This window comes from Bombina bombina, chromosome 1 (genome assembly GCF_027579735.1).
Source record: "Bombina bombina isolate aBomBom1 chromosome 1, aBomBom1.pri, whole genome shotgun sequence".
Taxonomy (NCBI): Eukaryota; Metazoa; Chordata; class Amphibia; order Anura; family Bombinatoridae; genus Bombina; species Bombina bombina.
The window spans coordinates 643,972,516-643,995,783 of record NC_069499.1 but is presented as its reverse complement, the minus strand read 5'-3'; the positions used below and the strand labels follow the sequence as shown (position 1 = coordinate 643,995,783).

The 23,268-nt window shown below is 41.2% G+C and overlaps 1 protein-coding gene across 2 annotated transcripts in view; it reads right to left on the bottom strand.

Annotated features, from left to right (window-relative positions):
* Window positions 1-16,972: 16,972 nt before the first annotated feature.
* The window catches only part of OGT (O-linked N-acetylglucosamine (GlcNAc) transferase), a 138,858-nt gene continuing 132,562 nt past the window's right edge, over window positions 16,973-23,268 (bottom strand). For both annotated transcript variants that reach the window (XM_053699104.1, XM_053699105.1), the window contains exon 18: window positions 16,973-17,227. In XM_053699104.1, coding sequence (XP_053555079.1) covers window positions 16,988-17,227 — 240 coding nt within the window. In that variant the 3' untranslated portion in view covers window positions 16,973-16,987. The remainder of the gene's footprint in view (window positions 17,228-23,268) is intronic.

Sequence of the window (23,268 nt, the reverse complement as noted above, 5' to 3'; positions counted from 1 at the left end):
TCAGAATGATGATGTTCATTTAAAAATTCATCTGAAAAAACAGAATTTATGTTTACCTGATAAATTTCTTTCTCCAACGGTGTGTCCGGTCCACGGCGTCATCCTTACTTGTGGGATATTCTCTTCCCCAACAGGAAATGGCAAAGAGCCCAGCAAAGCTGGTCACATGATCCCTCCTAGGCTCCGCCTACCCCAGTCATTCGACCGACGTTAAGGAGGAATATTTGCATAGGAGAAACCATATGGTACCGTGGTGACTGTAGTTAAAGAAAATAAATTATCAGACCTGATTAAAAAACCAGGGCGGGCCGTGGACCGGACACACCGTTGGAGAAAGAAATTTATCAGGTAAACATAAATTCTGTTTTCTCCAACATAGGTGTGTCCGGTCCACGGCGTCATCCTTACTTGTGGGAACCAATACCAAAGCTTTAGGACACGGATGAAGGGAGGGAGCAAATCAGGTCACCTAAATGGAAGGCACCACGGCTTGCAAAACCTTTCTCCCAAAAATAGCCTCAGAAGAAGCAAAAGTATCAAACTTGTAAAATTTGGTAAAAGTGTGCAGTGAAGACCAAGTCGCTGCCCTACATATCTGATCAACAGAAGCCTCGTTCTTGAAGGCCCATGTGGAAGCCACAGCCCTAGTGGAATGAGCTGTGATTCTTTCGGGAGGCTGCCGTCCGGCAGTCTCGTAAGCCAATCTGATGATGCTTTTAATCCAAAAAGAGAGAGAGGTAGAAGTTGCTTTTTGACCTCTCCTTTTACCTGAATAAACAACAAACAAGGAAGAAGTTTGTCTAAAATCCTTTGTAGCATCTAAATAGAATTTTAGAGCGCGAACAACATCCAAATTGTGCAACAAACGTTCCTTCTTTGAAACTGGTTTCGGACACAGAGAAGGTACGATAATCTCCTGGTTAATGTTTTTGTTAGAAACAACTTTTGGAAGAAAACCAGGTTTAGTACGTAAAACCACCTTATCTGCATGGAACACCAGATAAGGAGGAGAACACTGCAGAGCAGATAATTCTGAGACTCTTCTAGCAGAAGAAATCGCAACTAAAAACAAAACTTTCCAAGATAATAACTTAATATCAACGGAATGTAAGGGTTCAAACGGAACCCCCTGAAGAACTGAAAGAACTAAATTGAGACTCCAAGGAGGAGTCAAAGGTTTGTAAACAGGCTTGATTCTAACCAGAGCCTGAACAAAGGCTTGAACATCTGGCACAGCTGCCAGCTTTTTGTGAAGTAATACCGACAAGGCAGAAATCTGTCCCTTCAGGGAACTTGCAGATAATCCTTTTTCCAATCCTTCTTGAAGGAAGGATAGAATCCTAGGAATCTTAACCTTGTCCCAAGGGAATCCTTTAGATTCACACCAACAGATATATTTTTTCCAAATTTTGTGGTAAATCTTTCTAGTTACAGGCTTTCTGGCCTGAACAAGAGTATCGATAACAGAATCTGAGAATCCTCGCTTCGATAAAATCAAGCGTTCAATCTCCAAGCAGTCAGCTGGAGTGAAACCAGATTCGGATGTTCGAACGGACCCTGAACAAGAAGGTCTCGTCTCAAAGGTAGCTTCCAAGGTGGAGCCGATGACATATTCACCAGATCTGCATACCAAGTCCTGCGTGGCCACGCAGGAGCTATCAAGATCACCGACGCCCTCTCCTGATTGATCCTGGCTACCAGCCTGGGGATGAGAGGAAATGGCGGGAACACATAAGCTAGTTTGAAGGTCCAAGGTGCTACTAGTGCATCCACTAGAGCCGCCTTGGGATCCCTGGATCTGGCCCCGTAGCAAGGAACTTTGAAGTTCTGACGAGAGGCCATCAGATCCATGTCTGGAATGCCCCACAGGTGAGTGACTTGGGCAAAGATTTCCGGATGGAGTTCCCACTCCCCCGGATGCAATGTCTGACGACTCAGAAAATCCGCTTCCCAATTTTCCACTCCTGGGATGTGGATAGCAGACAGGTGGCAGGAGTGAGACTCCGCCCATAGAATGATTTTGGTCACTTCTTCCATCGCTAGGGAACTCCTTGTTCCCCCCTGATGGTTGATGTACGCAACAGTTGTCATGTTGTCTGATTGAAACCGTATGAACTTGGTCCTCGCTAGCCGAGGCCAGGCCTTGAGAGCATTGAATATCGCTCTCAGTTCCAGAATATTTATCGGTAGAAGAGATTCTTCCCGAGACCAAAGACCCTGAGCTTTCAGGGATCCCCAGACCGCGCCCCAGCCCATCAGACTGGCGTCGGTCGTGACAACGACCCACTCTGGTCTGCGGAACGTCATCCCTTGAGACAGATTGTCCAGGGACAGCCACCAACGGAGTGAGTCTCTGGTCCTCTGATTTACTTGTATCTTCGGAGACAAGTCTGTATAGTCCCCATTCCACTGACTGAGCATGCACAGTTGTAATGGTCTTAGATGAATGCGCGCAAAAGGAACTATGTCCATCGCCGCTACCATCAACCCGATCACTTCCATGCACTGAGCTATGGAAGGAAGAGGAACGGAATGAAGTATCCGACAAGAGTCTAGAAGTTTTGTTTTTCTGGCCTCTGTTAGAAAGATCCTCATTTCTAAGGAGTCTATAATTGTTTCCAAGAAGGGAACCCTTGTTGACGGGGATAGAGAACTCTTTTCCACGTTCACTTTCCAGCCGTGAGATCTGAGAAAGGCCAGGACAATGTCCGTGTGAGCCTTTGCTTGAGGAAGGGACGACGCTTGAATCAGAATGTCGTCCAGGTAAGGTACTACTGCAATGCCCCTTGGTCTTAGCACCGCTAGAAGGGACCCTAGTACCTTTGTGAAAATCCTTGGAGCAGTGGCTAATCCGAAAGGAAGCGCCACGAACTGGTAATGTTTGTCCAGGAATGCAAAGCTTAGGAACCGATGATGTTCCTTGTGGATAGGAATATGTAGATACGCATCCTTTAAATCCACCGTGGTCATGAATTGACCCTCCTGGATGGAAGGAAGAATAGTTCGAATGGTTTCCATCTTGAAAGATGGAACCTTGAGAAACTTGTTTAAGATCTTGAGATCTAAGATTGGTCTGAACGTTCCCTCTTTTTTGGGAACTATGAACAGATTGGAGTAGAACCCCATCCCTTGTTCTCTTATTGGAACAGGATGAATCACTCCCATTTTTAACAGGTCTTCTACACAATGTAAGAACGCCTGTCTTTTTATGTGGTCCGAAGACAACTGAGACCTGTGGAACCTCCCCCTTGGGGGAAGTCCCTTGAATTCCAGGAGATAACCCTGGGAGACTATTTCTAGCGCCCAAGGATCCAGAACATCTCTTGCCCAAGCCTGAGCGAAGAGAGAGAGTCTGCCCCCCACCAGATCCGGTCCCGGATCGGGGGCCAATATTTCATGCTGTCTTGGTAGCAGTGGCAGGCTTCTTGGCCTGCTTTCCCTTGTTCCAGCCTTGCATTGGTCTCCAAGCTGGCTTGGCTTGAGAAGTATTACCCTCTTGCTTAGAGGACGTAGCACTTTGGGCTGGTCCGTTTTTACGAAAGGGACGAAAATTAGGTCTATTTTTCGCCTTGAAAGGCCGATCCTGAGGAAGGGCGTGGCCCTTACCCCCAGTGATATCCGAGATAATCTCTTTCAAGTCAGGGCCAAACAGCGTTTTCCCCTTGAAAGGAATGTTTAGTAGCTTGTTCTTGGAAGACGCATCAGCCGACCAAGATTTCAACCAAAGCGCTCTGCGCGCCACAATAGCAAACCCAGAATTCTTAGCCGCTAACCTAGCCAATTGCAAAGTGGCGTCTAGGGTGAAAGAATTAGCCAATTTGAGAGCATTGATTCTGTCCATAATCTCCTCATAAGGAGGAGAATCACTATCGAGCGCCTTTATCAGCTCATCAAACCAGAAACATGCGGCTGTAGTGACAGGGACAATGCATGAGATTGGTTGTAGAAGGTAACCCTGCTGAACAAACATCTTTTTAAGCAAACCTTCTAATTTTTTATCCATAGGATCTTTGAAAGCACAACTATCCTCTATGGGTATAGTGGTGCGTTTGTTTAAAGTAGAAACCGCTCCCTCGACCTTGGGGACTGTCTGCCATAAGTCCTTTCTGGGGTCGACCATAGGAAACAATTTTTTAAATATGGGGGGAGGGACGAAAGGAATACCGGGCCTTTCCCATTCTTTATTAACAATGTCCGCCACCCGCTTGGGTATAGGAAAAGCTTCTGGGAGCTCCGGCACCTCTAGGAACTTGTCCATTTTACATAGTTTCTCTGGGATGACCAACTTTTCACAATCATCCAGAGTGGATAATACCTCCTTAAGCAGAATGCGGAGATGTTCCAACTTAAATTTAAATGCAATTACATCAGGTTCAGCCTGTTGAGAAATGTTCCCTGAATCAGTAATTTCTCCCTCAGACAAAACCTCCCTGGCCCCCTCAGATTGGGTTAGGGGCCCTTCAGAGATATTAATGTCAGCGTCGTCATGCTCTTCAGTAACTAAAACAGAGCAGCCACGCTTACGCTGACAAGGGTTCATTTTGGCTAAAATGTTTTTGACAGAATTATCCATTACAGCCGTTAATTGTTGCATAGTAAGGAGTATTGGCGCGCTAGATGTACTAGGGGCCTCCTGAGTGGGCAAGACTCGTGTAGACGAAGGAGGGAATGATGCAGTACCATGCTTACTCCCCTCACTTGAGGAATCATCTTGGGCATCATTGTCATTATCACATAAATCACATTTATTTAAATGAACAGGAATTCTGGCTTCCCCACATTCAGAACACAGTCTATCTGGTAGTTCAGACATGTTAAACAGGCATAAACTTGATAATAAAGTACAAAAAACGTTTTAAAATAAAACCGTTACTGTCACTTTAAATTTTAAACTGAACACACTTTATTACTGCAATTGCGAAAAAACATGAAGGAATTGTACAAAATTCACCAAATTTTCACCACAGTGTCTTAAAGCCTTAAAAGTATTGCACACCAAATTTGGAAGCTTTAACCCTTAAAATAACGGAACCGGAGCCGTTTTAACACTTTAACCCCTTTACAGTCCCTGGTATCTGCTTTGCTGAGACCCAACCAAACCCAAAGGGGAATACGATACCAAATGACGCCTTCAGAAAGCCTTTTCTAAGTATCAGAGCTCCTCTCACATGCGACTGCATGCCATGCCTCTCAAAAACAAGTGCGCCACACCGGCGCGAAAATGAGGCTCTGCTTATGCTTTGGGAAAGCCCCAGAGAAATAAGGTGTCTAATACAGTGCCTGCCGATATTATAATATCAATATACCCAGATAAAATGATTCCTCAAGGCTAAATATGTTTTTAAAAATGAATCGATTTAGCCCAGAAAAGTCTACAATCTTAATAAGCCCTTATGAAGCCCTTATTTACCATCGTAATAAACATGGCTTACCGGATCCCATAGGGAAAAATGACAGCTTCCAGCATTACATCGTCTTGTTAGAATGTGTCATACCTCAAGCAGCAAGAGACTGCACACTGTTCCCCCAACTGAAGTTAATTGCTCTCAACAGTCCTGTGTGGAACAGCCATGGATTTTAGTTACGGTGCTAAAATCATTTTCCTCATACAAACAGAAATCTTCATCTCTTTTCTGTTTCTGAGTAAATAGTACATACCAGCACTATTTTAAAATAACAAACTCTTGATTGAATAATAAAAACTACAGTTAAACACTAAAAAACTCTAAGCCATCTCCGTGGAGATGTTGCCTGTACAACGGCAAAGAGAATGACTGGGGTAGGCGGAGCCTAGGAGGGATCATGTGACCAGCTTTGCTGGGCTCTTTGCCATTTCCTGTTGGGGAAGAGAATATCCCACAAGTAAGGATGACGCCGTGGACCGGACACACCTATGTTGGAGAAATGAGAAGTTTTAAAAGACTTTTTACATTTACTAGAAGGAGGAATAACAGACATAGCCTTCTTAATGGATTTTAAAAACAAAATCTCTTATGTTATCAGGAACACTCTGAGTATTAGATGTTGACAGAACAGCAACAGGTAATGTAACAGTACTTAAAGGAAATATTATCTGCATAAACAGTTTGTCATGACAAAACAGTACAAACAACAGCTGGAGGAACAGATACCATAAGTTTACAGTAGATACACTTAGCTTTGGTAGCTCCAGCCCCAGGCAGGGATATTCCAGAAGTATCTTCTGACTCAGCTTCAACGTGGGACATCTTGCAATATGTAATAGAAAAAACAACATATAAAGCAAAATTGATCAAATTCCTTAAATGACAGTTTCAGGAATGGGGAAAAAATGCCAGAGAATAAGCTTCTAGCAACCAGAAGCAAAAAATCAATGAGACTTAAATAATGTGGAGACAAAAGTGACGCCCATATTTTTTCGCGCCAAAAAAGACGCCCACATTATTTGGCGCCAAAAATGACGCCACATCCGGAACGCCGACACTTTTGGCGCAAAAGAACGTCAAAAATGACGCAACTTCCGGCGACACGTATGACGCCGGAAACAGAAAATAATTTTTGCGCCAAAAAAGTCCGCGCCAAGAATGACGCAATAAAATGAAGCATTTTCAGCCCCCGCGAGCCTAACAGCCCACAGGAAAAGTCAAATTTTTAAGGTAAGAAAAAAATGAATTATTCATATGCATTATCCCAAATATGAAACTGACTGTCTGAAATAAGGAATGTTGAACATCCTGAGTCAAGGCAAATAAATGTTTGAATACATATATTTAGAACTTTATATAAAAGTGCCCAACCATAGCTTAGAGTGTCACAGAAAATAAGACTTACTTACCCCAGGGCACTCATCTACATGTAGTAGAAAGCCAAACCAGTACTGAAACGAGAATCAGTAGAGGAAATGGTATATATAAAAGAGTATATCGTCGATCTGAAAAGGGAGGTAAGAGATGAATCTCTAAGACCGATAACAGAGAACCTATGAAATAGACCCCCGTAGAAGGAGATCACTGCATTCAAATAGGCAATACTCTCCTCACATCCCTCTGACATTCACTGCACGCTGAGAGGAAAACCGGGCTCCAACCTGCTGCGGAGAGCATATCAACGTAGAATCTAGCACAAACTTACTTCACCACCTCCATAGGAGGCAAAGTTTGTAAAAACTGATTTGTGGGTGTGGTGAGGGGTGTATTTATAGGCATTTTGAGGTTTGGGAAACTTTGCCCCTCCTGGTAGGAATGTATATCCCATACGTCCCTAGCTCATGGACTCTTGCTAATTACATGAAAGAAATTACCCTTATCTTGTAAGCATGATCCCAGTCGTTAAATCACTATCAGGCTTACTTAAAATATACCAGGCATTGTCAGCATTTTCTAGACCTTATCTCTCTAGAAAAAAATATACTGAACATACCTCAAAGCAGGTGATCTGCAAACCGTCCCCCCAACTGAAGTTTTCTTTCCATACTCTTTAGTTATGTGTGAGAACAGCAATGGACCTTAGTTACAAACCGCTAAGATCATCAACCTCCAGGCAGATTCTTCTTCCAATTTCTGCCTGAGAGTAAACCAGTACAACGCCGGTAACGTTTAAAAATAAACTCTTGATTGAAGGTAAAAACTACACTAAGTCACCACATATCTCTTGATACTTCCTTTCTTGTCGAGAGTTGCAAGAGAATGACTGGGGGTGGCAGTTAGGGGAGGAGCTATATAGACCGCTCTGCTGTGGTTGTCCTCTTGCAACTTCCTGTTGGGAAGGAGAATATCACACAAGTAATGGATGAACCCGTGGACTGGATACACCTTTACAAGGGAAAATAACATATATAATTATAGAGGTTGTATTTGGTACATATTACAATAAAAAAGTCACAATAAAGACTATATATCAACTGGACAAAGCCTTACACATTTATCTATAAAGTAAAATTATCAGCAATAGCAAGCGATCCACTAATAATTGTGCAAACAGATAATAGTGCACCTCAATTCAAATAAATCCCATCAATCTAGGGCTAGGTGCAACTAACAAGCTCAGCACTATATCATGCAAAGTATAGTCCCAAATCACCTGATTTAATATAAACAATCCAAATGATAACTCCTATTATTTCTGAGTTGCACATAAGCCAGAAGTAGTTGTAAACTTATACTGTCCTGAAAAAGTGAAAAGTAAATGTAATAGATTATGAAAATAGTTGTCAATAAGTTTTATAATCGATTAATTGTTGCAGCTCTACATAGGTTTGCTGAGACCTCCATTAAAGGGACATAAAACAAGTTGGGATAGAGACAAAAACATAATTTATGTAAGAACTTACCTGATTAATTCATTTCTTTCATAGTAGCAAGAGTCCATGAGCTAGTGACGTATGGGATATACATTGCCACCAGGAGGGGCAAAGTTTCCCAAACCTTAAAATGCCTATAAATACACCCCTCACCACACCCACAATTCAGTTTAACGAATAGCCAAGAAGTGGGATGATAAGAAAAAAGTGCGAAAGCATATAAAATAAGGAATTGGAATAATTGTGCTTTATACAAAAAAATCATAACCACCACAAAAAAGGGCGGGCCTCATGGACTCTTGCTAATATGAAAGAAATTAATTTATCAGGTAAGTTCTTACATAAATTAGGTTTTCTTTCATGTAATTAGCAAGAGTCCATGAGCTAGTGACGTATGGGATAATGACTACCCAAGAAGTGGATCTTTCCACGCAAGAGTCACTAGAGAGGGAGGGATAAAATAAAGACAGCCAATTCCTGCTGAAAATAATCCACACCCAAAATAAAGTTTAATGAAAAACATAAACAGAAGATTCAAACTGAAACCGCTGCCTGAAGTACTTTTCTACCAAAAACTGCTTCAGAAGAAGAAAATACATCAAAATGGTAGAATTTAGTAAAAGTATGCAAACCAAATTCAAACTCCAAGGAGGAGAAATTGACTTAATGACAGGTTTTATATGAACCAAAGCTTGTACAAAACAATGAATATCAGGAAGAGTAGCAATCTTTCTGTGAAAAAGAACAGAAAGAGCAGAGATTTGTCCTTTCAAAGAACTTGCGGATAAACCTTTATCTAAACCATCCTGAAGAAACTGTAAAATTCTCGGAATTCTAAAAGAATGCCAAGAAAAATGATGAGAAAGACACCAAGAAATATAAGTCTTCCAGACTCTATAATATATCTCTCTGGATACAGATTTACGAGCCTGTAACATAGTATTAATCACGGAGTCAGAGAAACCTCTTTGACCAAGAATCAAGCGTTCAATCTCCATACCTTTAAATTTAAGGATTTGAGATCCTGATGGAAAAAAGGACCTTGCGACAGAAGGTCTGGTCTTAGCGGAAGAGTCCACGGATGGCAAGAGGCCACCCGGACAAGATCCGCATACCAAAACCTGTGAGGCCATGCTGGAGCTACCAGCAGAACAAACTAGCATTCCTTCAGAATCTTGGAGATTACTCTTGGAAGAAGAACTAGAGGCGGAAAGATATAGGCAGGATGATACTTCCAAGGAAGTGATAATGCATCCACTGCTTCCGCCTGAGGATCCCGGGATCTGGACAGATACCTGGGAAGTTTCTTGTTTAGATGAGACGCTATCAGATCTCTTTCTGGAAGCTCCCACATTTGAACAATCTGAAGAAATACCTCTGGGTGAAGAGACCATTCGCCCGGATGCAACGTTTGGCGACTGAGATAATCCGCTTCCCAATTGTCTATACCTGGGATATGAACCGCAGAGATTAGACAGGAGCTGGATTCCGCCCAAACCAGAATTCGAGATACTTCTTTCATAGCCAGAGGACTGTGAGTCCCTCCTTGATGATTGATGTATGCCACAGTTGTGACATTGTCTGTCTGAAAACAAATGAACGATTCTCTCTTCAGAAGAGGCCAAGACTGAAGAGCTCTGAAAATTGCACGGAGTTCCAAAATATTGATCGGTAATCTCACCTCCTGAGATTCCCAAACTCCTTGTGCCGTCAGAGATCCCCACACAGCTCCCCAACCTGTGAGACTTGCATCTGTTGAAATTACAGTCCAGGTCGGAAGAACAAAAGAAGCCCCCTGAATTAAACAATGGTGATCTGTCCACCACGTTAGAGAGTGTCGTACAATCGGTTTTAAAGATATTAATTGAGATATCTTTGTGTAATCCCTACACCATTGATTCAGCATACAGAGCTGAAGAGGTCGCATGTGAAAACGAGCAAAGGGGATCGCGTCCGATGCAGCAGTCATAAGACCTAGAATTTCCATGCATAAGGCTACCGAAGGGAATGATTGTGACTGAAGGTTTCGACAAGCTGAAATCAATTTTAGACGTCTCTTGTCTGTCAAAGACAGAGTCATGGACACTGAATCTATCTGGAAACCCAGAAAGGTTACCCTTGTCTGAGGAATCAATGAACTTTTTAGTGAATTGATCCTCCAACCATGATCTTGAAGAAACAACACAAGTCGATTCGTATGAGATTCTGCTAAATGTAAAGACTGAGCAAGTACCAAGATATCGTCCAAATAAGGAAATACCACAATACCCTGTTCTCTGATTACAGACAGAAGGGCACCGAGAACCTTTGTAAAAATTCTTGGAGCTGTAGCTAGGCCAAACGGCAGAGCCACAAACTGGTAATGCTTGTCCAGAAAAGAGAATCTCAGGAACTGATAATGATCTGGATTAATCGGAATATGCAGATATGCATCCTGTAAATCTATTGTGGACATATAATGCCCTTGCTGAACAAAAGGCAAGATAGTCCTTACAGTTACCATTTTGAACGTTGGTATCCTTACATAACGATTCAATATTTTTAGATCCAGAACTGGTCTGAAGGAATTCTCCTTCTTTGGTACAATGAAGAGATTTGAATAAAACCCCATCCCCTGTTCCAGAACCGGAACTGGCATAATTACTCCAGCCAACTCTAGATCTGAAACACATTTCAGAAATGCTTGAGCTTTCACTGGATTTACTGGGACACGGGAAAGAAAAAATCTCTTTGCAGGAGGTCTTATCTTGAAACCAATTCTGTACCCTTCTGAAACAATGTTCTGAATCCAAAGATTGTGAACAGAATTGATCCAAATTTCTTTGAAAAAACGTAACCTGCCCCCTACCAGCTGAGCTGGAATGAGGGCCGCACCTTCATGTGGACTTAGAAGCTGGCTTTGCTTTTCTAGAAGGCTTGGATTTATTCCAGACTGGAGATGGTTTCCAAACTGAAACTGCTCCTGAGGATGAAGGATCAGGCTTTTGTTCTTTGTTGAAACGAAAGGAACGAAAACGATTATTAGCCCTGTTTTTACCCTTAGATTTTTTTATCCTGTGGTAAAAAAGTTCCTTTCCCACCAGTAACAGTTGAGATAATAGAATCCAACTGAGAACCAAATAATTTGTTACCCTGGAAAGAAATGGAAAGTAGAGTTGATTTAGAAGCCATATCAGCATTCCAAGTTTTAAGCCATAAAGCTCTTCTAGCTAAAATAGCTAGAGACATAAACCTGACATCAACTCTGATAATATCAAAAATGGCATCACAGATAAAATTATTAGCATGTTGAAGAAGAATAATAATATTATGAGAATCATGATCTGTTACTTGTTGCGCTAAAGTTTCCAACCAAAAAGTTGAAGCTGCAGCAACATCAGCCAATGATATAGCAGGTCTAAGAAGATTACCTGAACACAGATAAGCTTTTCTTAGAAAGGATTCAATTTTCCTATCTAAAGGATCCTTGAACGAAGTACCATCTGACGTAGGAATAGTAGTACGTTTAGCAAGGGTAGAAATAGCCCCATCAACTTTAGGGATTTTGTCCCAAAATTCTAATCTGTCAGACGGCACAGGATATAATTGCTTAAAACGTTTAGAAGGAGTAAATGAATTACCCAAATTATTCCATTCTCTGGAAATTACTTCAGAAATAGCACCAGGAACAGGAAAAACTTCTGGAATAACCACAGGAGATTTAAAGACCTTATCTAAACGTTTAGATTTAGTATCAAGAGGACCAGAATCCTCAATTTCTAAAGCAATTAGTACTTCTTTAAGTAAAGAACGAATAAATTCCATTTTAAATAAATATGAAGATTTATCAGCATCAATCTCTGAGACAGAATCCTCTGAACCAGAAGAGTCATTAGAATCAGAATGATGATGTTCATTTAAAAATTCTTCTGTATAAAGAGAAGTTTTAAAAGATTTTTTATGTTTACTAGAAGGAGGAATAACAGACATAGCCTTCTTGATGGATTCAGAAACAAAATCTCTTATGTTATCAGGAACATTCTGAACATTAGATGTTGATGGAACTGCAACAGGTAATGGCACATTACTAAAGGAAATATTATCTGCATTAACAAGTTTGTCATGACAATTAATACAAACAACAGCTGGAGGAATAGCTACCAAAAGTTTACAGCAGATACACTTAGCTTTGGTAGTTCCAGCACCAGACAGCGATTTTCCTGAAGTATCTTCTGACTCAGATGCAACGTGAGACATCTTGCAATATGTAAGAGAAAAAACAACATATAAAGCAAAATTGATCAAATTCCTTAAATGACAGTTTCAGGAATGGGAAAAAATGCCAGTGAACAAGCTTCTAGCAACCAGAAGCAATAAATAATGAGACTTAAATAATGGAGACAAAAGCGACGCCCATATTTTTTTTTTTTAGCGCCAAATAAGACGCCCACATTATTTGGCGCCTAAATGCTTTTGGCGCCAAAAATGGCGCCACGTCCGGAACGCCGACATTTTTTGGCGCAAAAGAACGTCAAAAATGACGCAACTTCCGGCGACACGTATGACGCCGGAAACAGAAAAGATTTTTTTGCGCCAAAAAAGTCAGCGCCAAGAATGACGCAATAAAATGAAGCATTTTCAGCCCCCGCGAGCCTAACAGCCCACAGGGAAAAAAGTCAAATCTTTAAGGTAAGAAAAATATTTGATTCAAATGCATTATCCCAAATATGAAACTGACTGTCTGAAATTAAGGAATGTTGAACATCCTGAGTCAAGGCAAATAAATGTTTGAATACATATATTTAGAACTTTATTAAAAAAGTGCCCAACCATAGCTTAGAGTGTCACAGAAAATAAGACTTACTTACCCCAGGACACTCATCTACATGTTTGTAGAAAGCCAAACCAGTACTGAAACGAAAATCAGCAGAGGTAATGGTATATTTATTAGAGTATATCGTCGATCTGAAAAGGGAGGTAAGAGATGAATCTCTACGACCGATAACAGAGAACCTATGAAATAGACCCCGTAGAAGGAGATCATTGCATTCAAACAGGCAATACTCTCCTCACATCCCTCTGACATTCACTGCACGCTGAGAGGAAAACCAGGCTCCAACCTGCTGCGGAGCGCATATCAACGTAGAATCTAGCACAAAAACTTACTTCACCACCTCCATAGGAGGCAAAGTTTGTAAAACTGAATTGTGGGTGTGGTGAGGGGTGTATTTATAGGCATTTTAAGGTTTGGGAAACTTTGACCCTCCTGGTGGGAATGTATATCCCATACGTCACTAGCTCATGGACTCTTGCTAATTACATGAAAGAAATATAATAATATGTACCTTAATTACTTTACCTGCAAATGTATACTGCAGTGTCTCACCATTAACCCTTTCTTTTAAGTTTCTGAATTGTACAGCTTTAACTCCCCCCACACAATTCCTTATAAAGCTGTATATATCGCCACCTTTGCTTTGGTAGAATACAAGACTAACACTCATCTGCTGAAGCATGCCTAGAAGCAAATAAACTGCTGTGAAGTCAGTTGAAATGCAATGCCTGTTTTTCTGATGCTAAACACTGATAAGAGGGGGTGGATCAGACTTCTCCAGACAGCATAGCTATGTAACTAATTTTAATTCCCTTTGAAAAATTTAAAAATACTTGCCAGTATTATTTTTTTTTTTAATGCAAACTATTTTTACTTAAAGGGACAGTATACACCAATTTTCATATAACTGCATGTAATAGATACTACTATAAAGATTAATATGCCCACATACTGATCTAAAAATCCAGTATAAAAGTTACAAATCAAGTTTAAAAACTTACTTAGAAGCTCCCAATTTAGCTCTGTTAAAAAGGCAGCTAGGGGGGGAACTTACGGGCGGCGGCCATGACAGGTCGCTAGATTGTTTGCTGTTCCATCTCTTCACCTCAATCTGCTTACTAAACCCTTATTAATGCTCCATCAAGTATTATTTCCTCCCTCAAATTGCACAGCAGAGTGAACCCTACAGAGGGATACCATTATCTTACAGTTTTGGAGCTTCATCTAATCTACTGGAATAAAATACGGGCTGCGGCCTATAACTTAACCCCCGGCAGGGATCCAGCGTGTCCCTGTCGTTACGATACAGTGAGATTCCGCAGAACACTGTAATAACTCTCTCATCCTAACACAGGAACCATCTACAGCTCCAAAGTAGCCACACACAGAGGGCTTGTATTTGCAGCAAACGTTCCCTATTTGCACTATGGCTATGGAGGCTCTGGACAGATGGGAGCGCACCATAACCAAGGCGATAGGCGATCATTACCGGACTCTGGAGATAGAGCTATGCAAGCTTTTACTCGCCGGGGAGGACTTGGAGGGCGATCAACTCCGAATCTTAGAACCGCCTACAAGAAGCTACGAAGATGAGCTCAAGAGTGGCCCGCTCATTGCTACTACCACCTCCCTATCTAGCCAAATAGCCTACGGCAGTGTCTCTGGGAAAGATTATCCGCCCGTGCTGGAGCCCGGTAGGGAGGACCTTGCAGTAACGGGGGGCCTAACCCGCGCTGAGCAGCCGCTTGTTTTACAGACGGACACTGCATCTGAACTGGAGGTGGAAACCTCCCTCGCTCTCTTAGAGGAGATGCCTTACCTAAGCTACGAAGTGCCGATTCACTGGGATTACCAGGCGCCACAGGCGGCCCCATTCACCGGCTTCACAATCTGTTCCGGTGACACAACAAGGTGAGCTCAATAGCACTGGTTCCCTCATGGTCATACCGGGGTCCGTAGGCTCTGCTGCTGGGAACAAATGGACTTTGCTGGCTTGTTTTCATGCAGCGTACTCACGTCATTTGCAAGACTGTAGACACTATAAATGTCACCCTTTGGCGAGTATACTTGTCGGACACTCATTCCATCTACTTAGCTGTAGGTATCCGAAGCCTCACTCACCTTGTCTTAGGTTCCGACATGGTGTGGGGTAACATAAAGGAGACTCTGATTTGGGTTGCAGGACTGTGAGTAACAAGACCACAAGACCAATTGCTATAAAAGATTGCGGCTCAATAACATCCCTGTTAAGAACTGAATGCATAAGGGGCTGTCTTGCATCCCTTCATGAGGGCATACTGTTGGGAGCCCTGACATTCTTTACCTTTAGTATGCCCTATGTTACATTCTACCCTATGTAAATTGCCCGGTTTAAGCTTTTTAAGGGATCTTAGGACACCCAATCCTTGGTTTTTATTTCCTGACCAATGCTGGCCCCATGTGTATTCTGATCCACAGTCACTACATACCACAGGGTTCTTTGCAATATGTTCACGTGTAATAGCAACTGTTTTTGATGTGTTTCATTGATTATATGTTTGGGTGGTTATAATTGGAGACCGGGTCCTATGTCTTAAGATCCACACATAGGGTTATATCCCTCTTTTATGCCTCTTAGATTCTGAGGTATCATATACATTTTATTTCTTATCTGTTACATAAGTTAGTTAAGCCATTCAAATTTGTATGTTTCTCACACTATTTACATAAATAAAAGGTGAAGTTAGCTCGATCCACATTATAGGCCCATTGAGAGGCTATTATCTCACAACTCCACAATACCTGTGGTCAAGCATAGTAGGTGGTCACCATAATGTTAGCCTATTACTATATCCTAACAAATGATTCGTCACCCACATATAGGAAGGCTTGTATATAATTAGGCATCTCCCCTTTCTGTCTTGTAGTAACATTTGTGTTCAATCTTTCCACCGGCTACTTATTAAGAATACTGATGTGATGGTTCCTTTATCACTTTATGTGTCAATCTTATAATCTGGGTCCAAAAGTGGCCCTCCTTCTCTTTTCCCCCACATTCCCCTTCCTAATCTTATCTAGTTGTCAGCGGTCCAAAAGCGGCCGCTATGCATTACTAAGGGGAAATTGATTGTTTGTTTATTTCCAAGTTCATAAGACTGTTATCAAAAAAGTATGAAAAGAGGTACTGCATTGTACACCTAACTTTTTATTATATAAATTCAAATACTGTTGGCTTATGTACAATCTTTATATCATGCTTTTTTATGTCTGGATTTTTCTATATTTGTTGTCGCATGATGCTTGTTCATGTAAATTTAACAATCCTCAATAAAAAAAAAAAAAAAAAAAAAAAAAAAAAAAAAGGCAGCTAGAACACCCACTGCAAGTTGGAAAAACAGACACTCCCCCCACCTACCCCTTCCTCTGCATATGAAGAGACTCTATACACAAAAGAGGAGCAAGTTGAAGTAGGTATACGTTGGTATTCTCCTAAAACTTTGGGACTTGGTTAGGAGTTTGAAAATCAAAGCAAAGTTATTTAAAAATAAGCAAAACTATATATTTAAAAAAACAAAACAAAAAAACCTGTATGGGCTATATAAATGGATCATCTACAAAACATTTATGCAAAGAAAAATCGAGTGTATAATTAGCCCTTTTAGGATATGCACAGATCTCAACATGTTTTATGGCACTTTAAATGTAGCCTATTATAATATAGAAGTTACATAAGAGAATCAAACCAATATGGGCAAATTGCTGATTAGTCGAGTTGCAAGTGCCAATTAAAAAAAAAAAAAATACATGGAACTCGTACTATGCAATGAGGCATTTTGCCAAACAAATAGTAAAACCTAGCAACATTTAGACCATAAATCAGATATCCCCCAAGACGAAGACACAAAAAGCAAAGACTTTCATCTTGAGGGTACTAAAAACATGAAAATATCAGCATTATGGTAAATATTGGCAATGAATTTAACTGTTACCTGTGTAGTTGCAAGTCCATTGCTGATGTTAAAGCCATTGATTGTTATTTGAATTTGTCCTCTGTTTATCATTTCAATAATTGCTTCTGCTATGGTATTCATAGGAATAACAGGCATGTTTAATGGAGAATTGGTGTCAACATTCTCTCCACTGTCTGGACCCTTCATCTGCAAATATATACAAAATTTAAAATAGTTAAAGGACATGGAAGTGACAGACAGTGTACAAACTATAAATGCTTTACTGTATTATTGTAGACAACATTGTTTCCTTAAAAATAAAAAAGGGAGCAGCAATGCACTACTGGGAGCTAGATGAACACATCAGTGACTGCACAAATATACATGTTATTTGTTTACCGATCAGTAGCTAGCTCCCAGATCCTGAGCCTACCTAGGTATGCTTTTTAAACAAAAGAAAACAAAGACAACTAAGCAAATTAGATAACAGAAGTAAATTCCAAAGTTGTTAAATAGTATACTCTGAATCATGAAAGAAAAATGTGGGGTTGCATGTCCTTTTAAGATTGGAGGTTTGGGGCAATGAGCTTAAGCAATAATTTTCAACAAATACCCTAAAGAAGAATTATGTTGACTCATAAGGGGTGTCGACAGGACACTCCCACCACATGCAGAGTAGCTCGTTTGTTGTTCCAGCTAATAAACTACAGATCACATAATGCTCTGGGCTGTCAGCCTTTCCACATTCTAGACAAATCCCCAAGAGCACGTTCATTTAAAAAATAATGGCTTAAAGGGACACTGAACCCAAATTTTTTCTTTTGTGATTCAGATAGATCATGCAATTTTAAGCAACTTTCTAATTTACTCCTATTATCAAATGTTCTTCATCCTCTTGGTTTCTTTATTTGAAAAGCAAGAATGTAAGTTTAGATGCCGGCCCATTTTGGTGAACAACCTGGGTTGTTCTTGCTGATTGGTGGATAAATTCATCCACCAATAAACAAGTGCTGTCCAAGGTTCTGGACTTTCTTTTTCAAATAAAGATAGCAGGAGAACGAAGAAAAATTGATAATAGGAGGAAAATAGAAAGTTGCTTAAAATTGCATGCTATAGCTGAATCCCGAAAGAAAACATTTGGGTTCAGTGTCCCTTTAAGCAATACAGTTTCTGACTGCATCATGAAAAGTGCATATGCAGGACTTCTGACTTTAAACTCAATACAACTATTTAAACTATACACAAATTTAAGAAAAAACAAAAATATATGCTTACCTGATAAATTATTTTCCGGACATGGAGAGTCCACGACGTCCTTCCAATTACTAGTGGGATATTCAGCTCCTGGCCAGCAGGAGGCGGCAAAGAGCACCACAGAAAAACTGTTAAGTGTAACCGCCTTACCCATAACCCCCCAGTTATGGAAATGGAAAGAAAAAACACAAGGGTGAAAAGGTGCCTGAAGTTTACACAACCCCCCCCTAAAAAAAAAAAAAAACAACCTGCCGCCGAATTATAATAATAATAATAATAAAAAAAAAAAAAAAAGGGCGGGATCGTGGACTCTCCATGTCCGGAAAGAATTTTATCAGGTAAGCATAAATTGTGTTTTCTTTCCTATGACATGGAGAGTCCACTACGTCATTCCAATTACTAGTGAGAACCAATACCCAAGCTAGAGGACATGGAATGAACAGGGAGGGAGGAAGAAAAGGCCAGAGGACCTTAACAGAAGGCACTACCGCTTGCAGAACCTTTCTCCCAAAAAAAGCCTCAGCCGAGGCAAAAGTATCAAATTTGTAGAATTTGGAAAAAGTATGCAGAGAGGACCATGTTGCCGCCTTGCAAATCTGTTCCACAGAAGCTTCATTTTTGAAAGCCCAAGACAAGGGTACACAGCCCTAGTGGAATAAGCCGTAATTCTCTCAGGAGTCTGCACTCCAGCAGTCTTATAAGCCAAACGAATCAAAGTACTCAACCAGAGAGACATTAGTAGAAGTGGCCTTCTAACCCTTACGTTTACCAGAGAAAACATCAAACAGGGCAGAAGATTGCCTAAAATCTTTAGTAGCTTGTAAGTAATACTTTAGATCCCGCACAACATTTAAAGGGACATTAAACACAAAATACACGCTAGATAGAATGATGCATTCAAAGAAAAGATTAGTCCATGAGTAACATGTAGATGTATTTTTTAAAGTTTCATTAGTTGTTTAAAAAGTGACAAAATAAGTAAGGATTTAGAGTCAATAAAACACTGGGAGCTGCCATGTTGTAACTTGTGTTACCTTCTCTGCTGTGGCCAATTAGGGTCAGTTATAAATAGGTCACTAGAGTGTGCAGCCAATGGTTGTGCTGGATTTAACAATGTGCTGCACTTCCATTTCTAACAGGAACTGAAAAGCTCACAATTTCAGAATGGAATTACAGGCAAAGTGGACAAAAACAAAATTTATGCTTACCTGATAAATATCTCTCTCTTGTGGTGTATCCAGTCCACGGGTTCATCCATTACTTGTGGGATATTCTCCTTCCCAACAGGAAGTTGCAAGAGGACACCCACAGCAGAGCAGTCTATATTGCTCCTCCCCTAACTGCCACCCCCAGTCATTCGACCAAAGACAAGCAAGAAAAAGGAGAAACTATAGGGTGCAGTGGTGACTGTAGTTTAAAAATAAAAAACACCTGCCTTAAAGTGACAGGGCGGGCCGTGGACTGGATACACCACAAGAGAAAGAAATTTATCATTTAAGCATAAATTTTGTTTTCTCTTGTAAGGGGTATCCAGTCCACGGGTTCATCCATTACTTGTGGGATACCAATACCAAAGCTTTAGGAAACGGATGAAGGGAGGGACAAGGCAGGAACTTAAACGGAAGGCACCACTGCCTGCAAGACCTTTCTCCCAAAAATAGCTTCCGAGGAAGCAAAAGTATAAAATTTGTAGAATTTAGAAAAAGTATGAAGCGAAGACCAAGTCGCCGCCTTACAAATCTGTTCAACAGAGGCCTCATTTTTAAAAGCCCATGTTGAAGCTACCGCTCTAGTGGAATGAGCTGTAATTCTTTCAGGAGGCTGCTGGCCAGCAGTCTCATAAGATAAACAGATTATGCTTCTCAGCCAAAAAGAAAGAGAAGATGCCGAAGCCTTTTGGCCTCTCCTCTGTCCAGAGTAGACAACAAACAATGCAGATGTTTGACGGAAATCCTTAGTAGCTTGTAAATAAAACTTTAAAGTACGAACCACGTCAAGATTGTGTAATAGACGTTCCTTCTTTGAAGAAGGATTAGGACAAAGTGACGGAACAACAATCTCCTGATTGATATTCTTATTAGATACCACCTTAGGAAAAAACCCAGGTTTGGTACGCAAAACTACCTTATCTGCATGGAAGATCAGATAAGGGGAATCACACTGTAAGGCAGATAACTCTGAAACTCTTTGAGCCGAAGAGATAGCTACCAAAAACAGAACTTTCCAAGATAAAAGCTTTATATCTATGGAATGCAGAGGTTCAAACGGAACCCCTTGAAGAACTTTAAGAACTAAATTTAAACTCCATGGCGGAGCGACAGGTCTAAACACAGGCTTGATTCCAACTAAAGCCTGACAAAACGCCTGAACGTCTGGAACATCCGCCAGACGCTTGTGCAAAAGGACAGAGCAGAAATCTGTCCCTTTAAGGAACTAGCCGACAATCCCTTCTCCAATCCTTCTTGGAGAAAAGATAATATCCTAGGAATCCTAACTTTACTCCATGAGTAACCCTTGGATTCACACCAATGAAGATATTTACACCATATCTTATGATAGATTTTCCTGGTGACAGGCTTTCGAGCCTGAATTAAGGTATCAATGACGGACTCGGAGAAACCACGTTTTGATAAAATCAAGCGTTCAATCTCCAAGAAGTCAGCCGCAGAGAAAATAGATTTGGATGTTTGAATGGACCTTGGAGTAGAAGGTCCTGTCTCAGCGGCAGAGTCCATGGTGGAAGGGATGACATGTCCACCAGATTTGCATACCAAGTCCTGCGTGGCCACGCAGGTGCTATCAAAATCACCGAAGCTCTCTCCTGCTTGATCTTGGCAATCAGACAAGGGAGGAGAGGAAATGGTGGGAACACATAAGCCAGGCTGAAGGACCAGGGCACTGCTAGAGCATCTATCAGCGTTGCCTGGGGATCCCTTGACCTGGACCCGTAACAAGGAAGCTTGGCGTTCTGACGAGACGCGATCAGATCCAGTTCTTGTTTGCCCCATAGTTGAATCAGCTGGGCAAATACCTCCGGATGGAGCTCCCACTCCCCCGGATGAAAAGTCTGACGACTTAGAAAAACATAATTTATGTAAGAACTTACCTGATAAATTCATTTATTTCATATTAGCAAGAGTCCATGAGCTAGTGACGTATGGGATATACATTCCTACCAGGAGGGGCAAAGTTTCCCAAACCTTAAAATGCCTATAAATACACCCCTCACCACACCCACAATTCAGTTTAACGAATAGCCAAGAAGTGGGGTGATAAGAAAGGAGCGAAAGCATCAAAAATAAGGAATTGGAATAATTGTGCTTTATACAAAAAAATCATAACCACCACAAAAAACAGAATTTATGCTTACCTGATAAATTACTTTCTCCAACGGTGTGTCCGGTCCACGGCGTCATCCTTACTTGTGGGATATTCTCCTCCCCAACAGGAAATGGCAAAGAGCCCAGCAAAGCTGGTCACATGATCCCTCCTAGGCTCCGCCTTCCCCAGTCATTCGACCGACGTAAAGGAGGAATATGCATAGGAGAAATCATATGATACCGTGGTGACTGTAGTTAGAGAAAATAATTCATCAGACCTGATTAAAAAACCAGGGCGGGCCGTGGACCGGACACACCGTTGGAGAAAGTAATTTATCAGGTAAGCATAAATTCTGTTTTCTCCAACATAGGTGTGTCCGGTCCACGGCGTCATCCTTACTTGTGGGAACCAATACCAAAGCTTTAGGACACGGATGATGGGAGGGAGCAAATCAGGTCACCTAGATGGAAGGCACCACAGCTTGCAAAACCTTTCTCCCAAAAATAGCCTCAGAAGAAGCAAAAGTATCAAATTTGTAAAATTTGGTAAAAGTGTGCAGTGAAGACCAAGTCGCTGCCTTACATATCTGCTCAACAGAAGCCTCGTTCTTGAAGGCCCATGTGGAAGCCACGGCCCTAGTGGAGTGAGCTGTGATTCTTTCAGGAGGCTGCCGTCCGGCAGTCTCATAAGCTAATCGGATGATGCTTTTAAGCCAAAAAGAGAGAGAGGTAGAAGTTGCTTTTTGACCTCTCCTTTTACCAGAATAAACAACAAACAAGGAAGAAGTTTGTCTGAAATCCTTAGTAGCCTCTAAATAGAATTTTAGAGCACGAACTACATCCAAATTGTGTAACAAACGTTCCTTCTTTGAAACTGGATTCGGACACAAAGAAGGCACGACTATCTCCTGGTTAATATTTTAGAAACAACTTTCGGAAGAAAACCAGGTTTAGTACGCAAAACCACCTTATCTGCATGGAACACCAGATAAGGAGGAAAACACTGCAGAGCAGATAACTCTGAAACTCTTCTAGCAGAAGAAATTGCAACCAAAAACAAAACTTTCCAAGATAATAACTTGATATCAACGGAATGTAGGGGTTCAAACAGAACCCCCTGAAGAACTGAAAGAACTAAATTGAGACTCCAAGGAGGAGTCAAAGGTTTGTAAACAGGCTTGATTCTAACCAGAGCCTGAACAAAAGCTTGAACATCTGGCACAGCCGCCAGCTTTTTGTGAAGTAAAACAGATAAAGCAGAAATCTGTCCCTTCAAAGAACTTGCAGATAATCCTTTCTCCAAACCTTCTTGAAGAAAGGATAGAATCTTAGGAATTTTTATCTTGTTCCATGGGAATCCTTTAGATTCACACCAACAGATATATTCTTTCCATATTTTATGGTAGATTTTTCTAGTTACAGGCTTTCTAGCCTGAACAAGAGTATCAATGACAGAATCTGAGAACCCTCGCTTTGATAAAATCAAGCGTTCAATCTCCAAGCAGTCAGTTGGAGTGAGGCCAGATTCGGATGTTCGAACGGACCTTGAACAAGAAGGTCCTGTCTCAAAGGTAGCTTCCATGGTGGAGCCGATGACATATTCACCAGATCTGCATACCAAGTCCTGCGTGGCCACGCAGGAGCTATCAAGATCACCGATACCCTCTCCTGTTT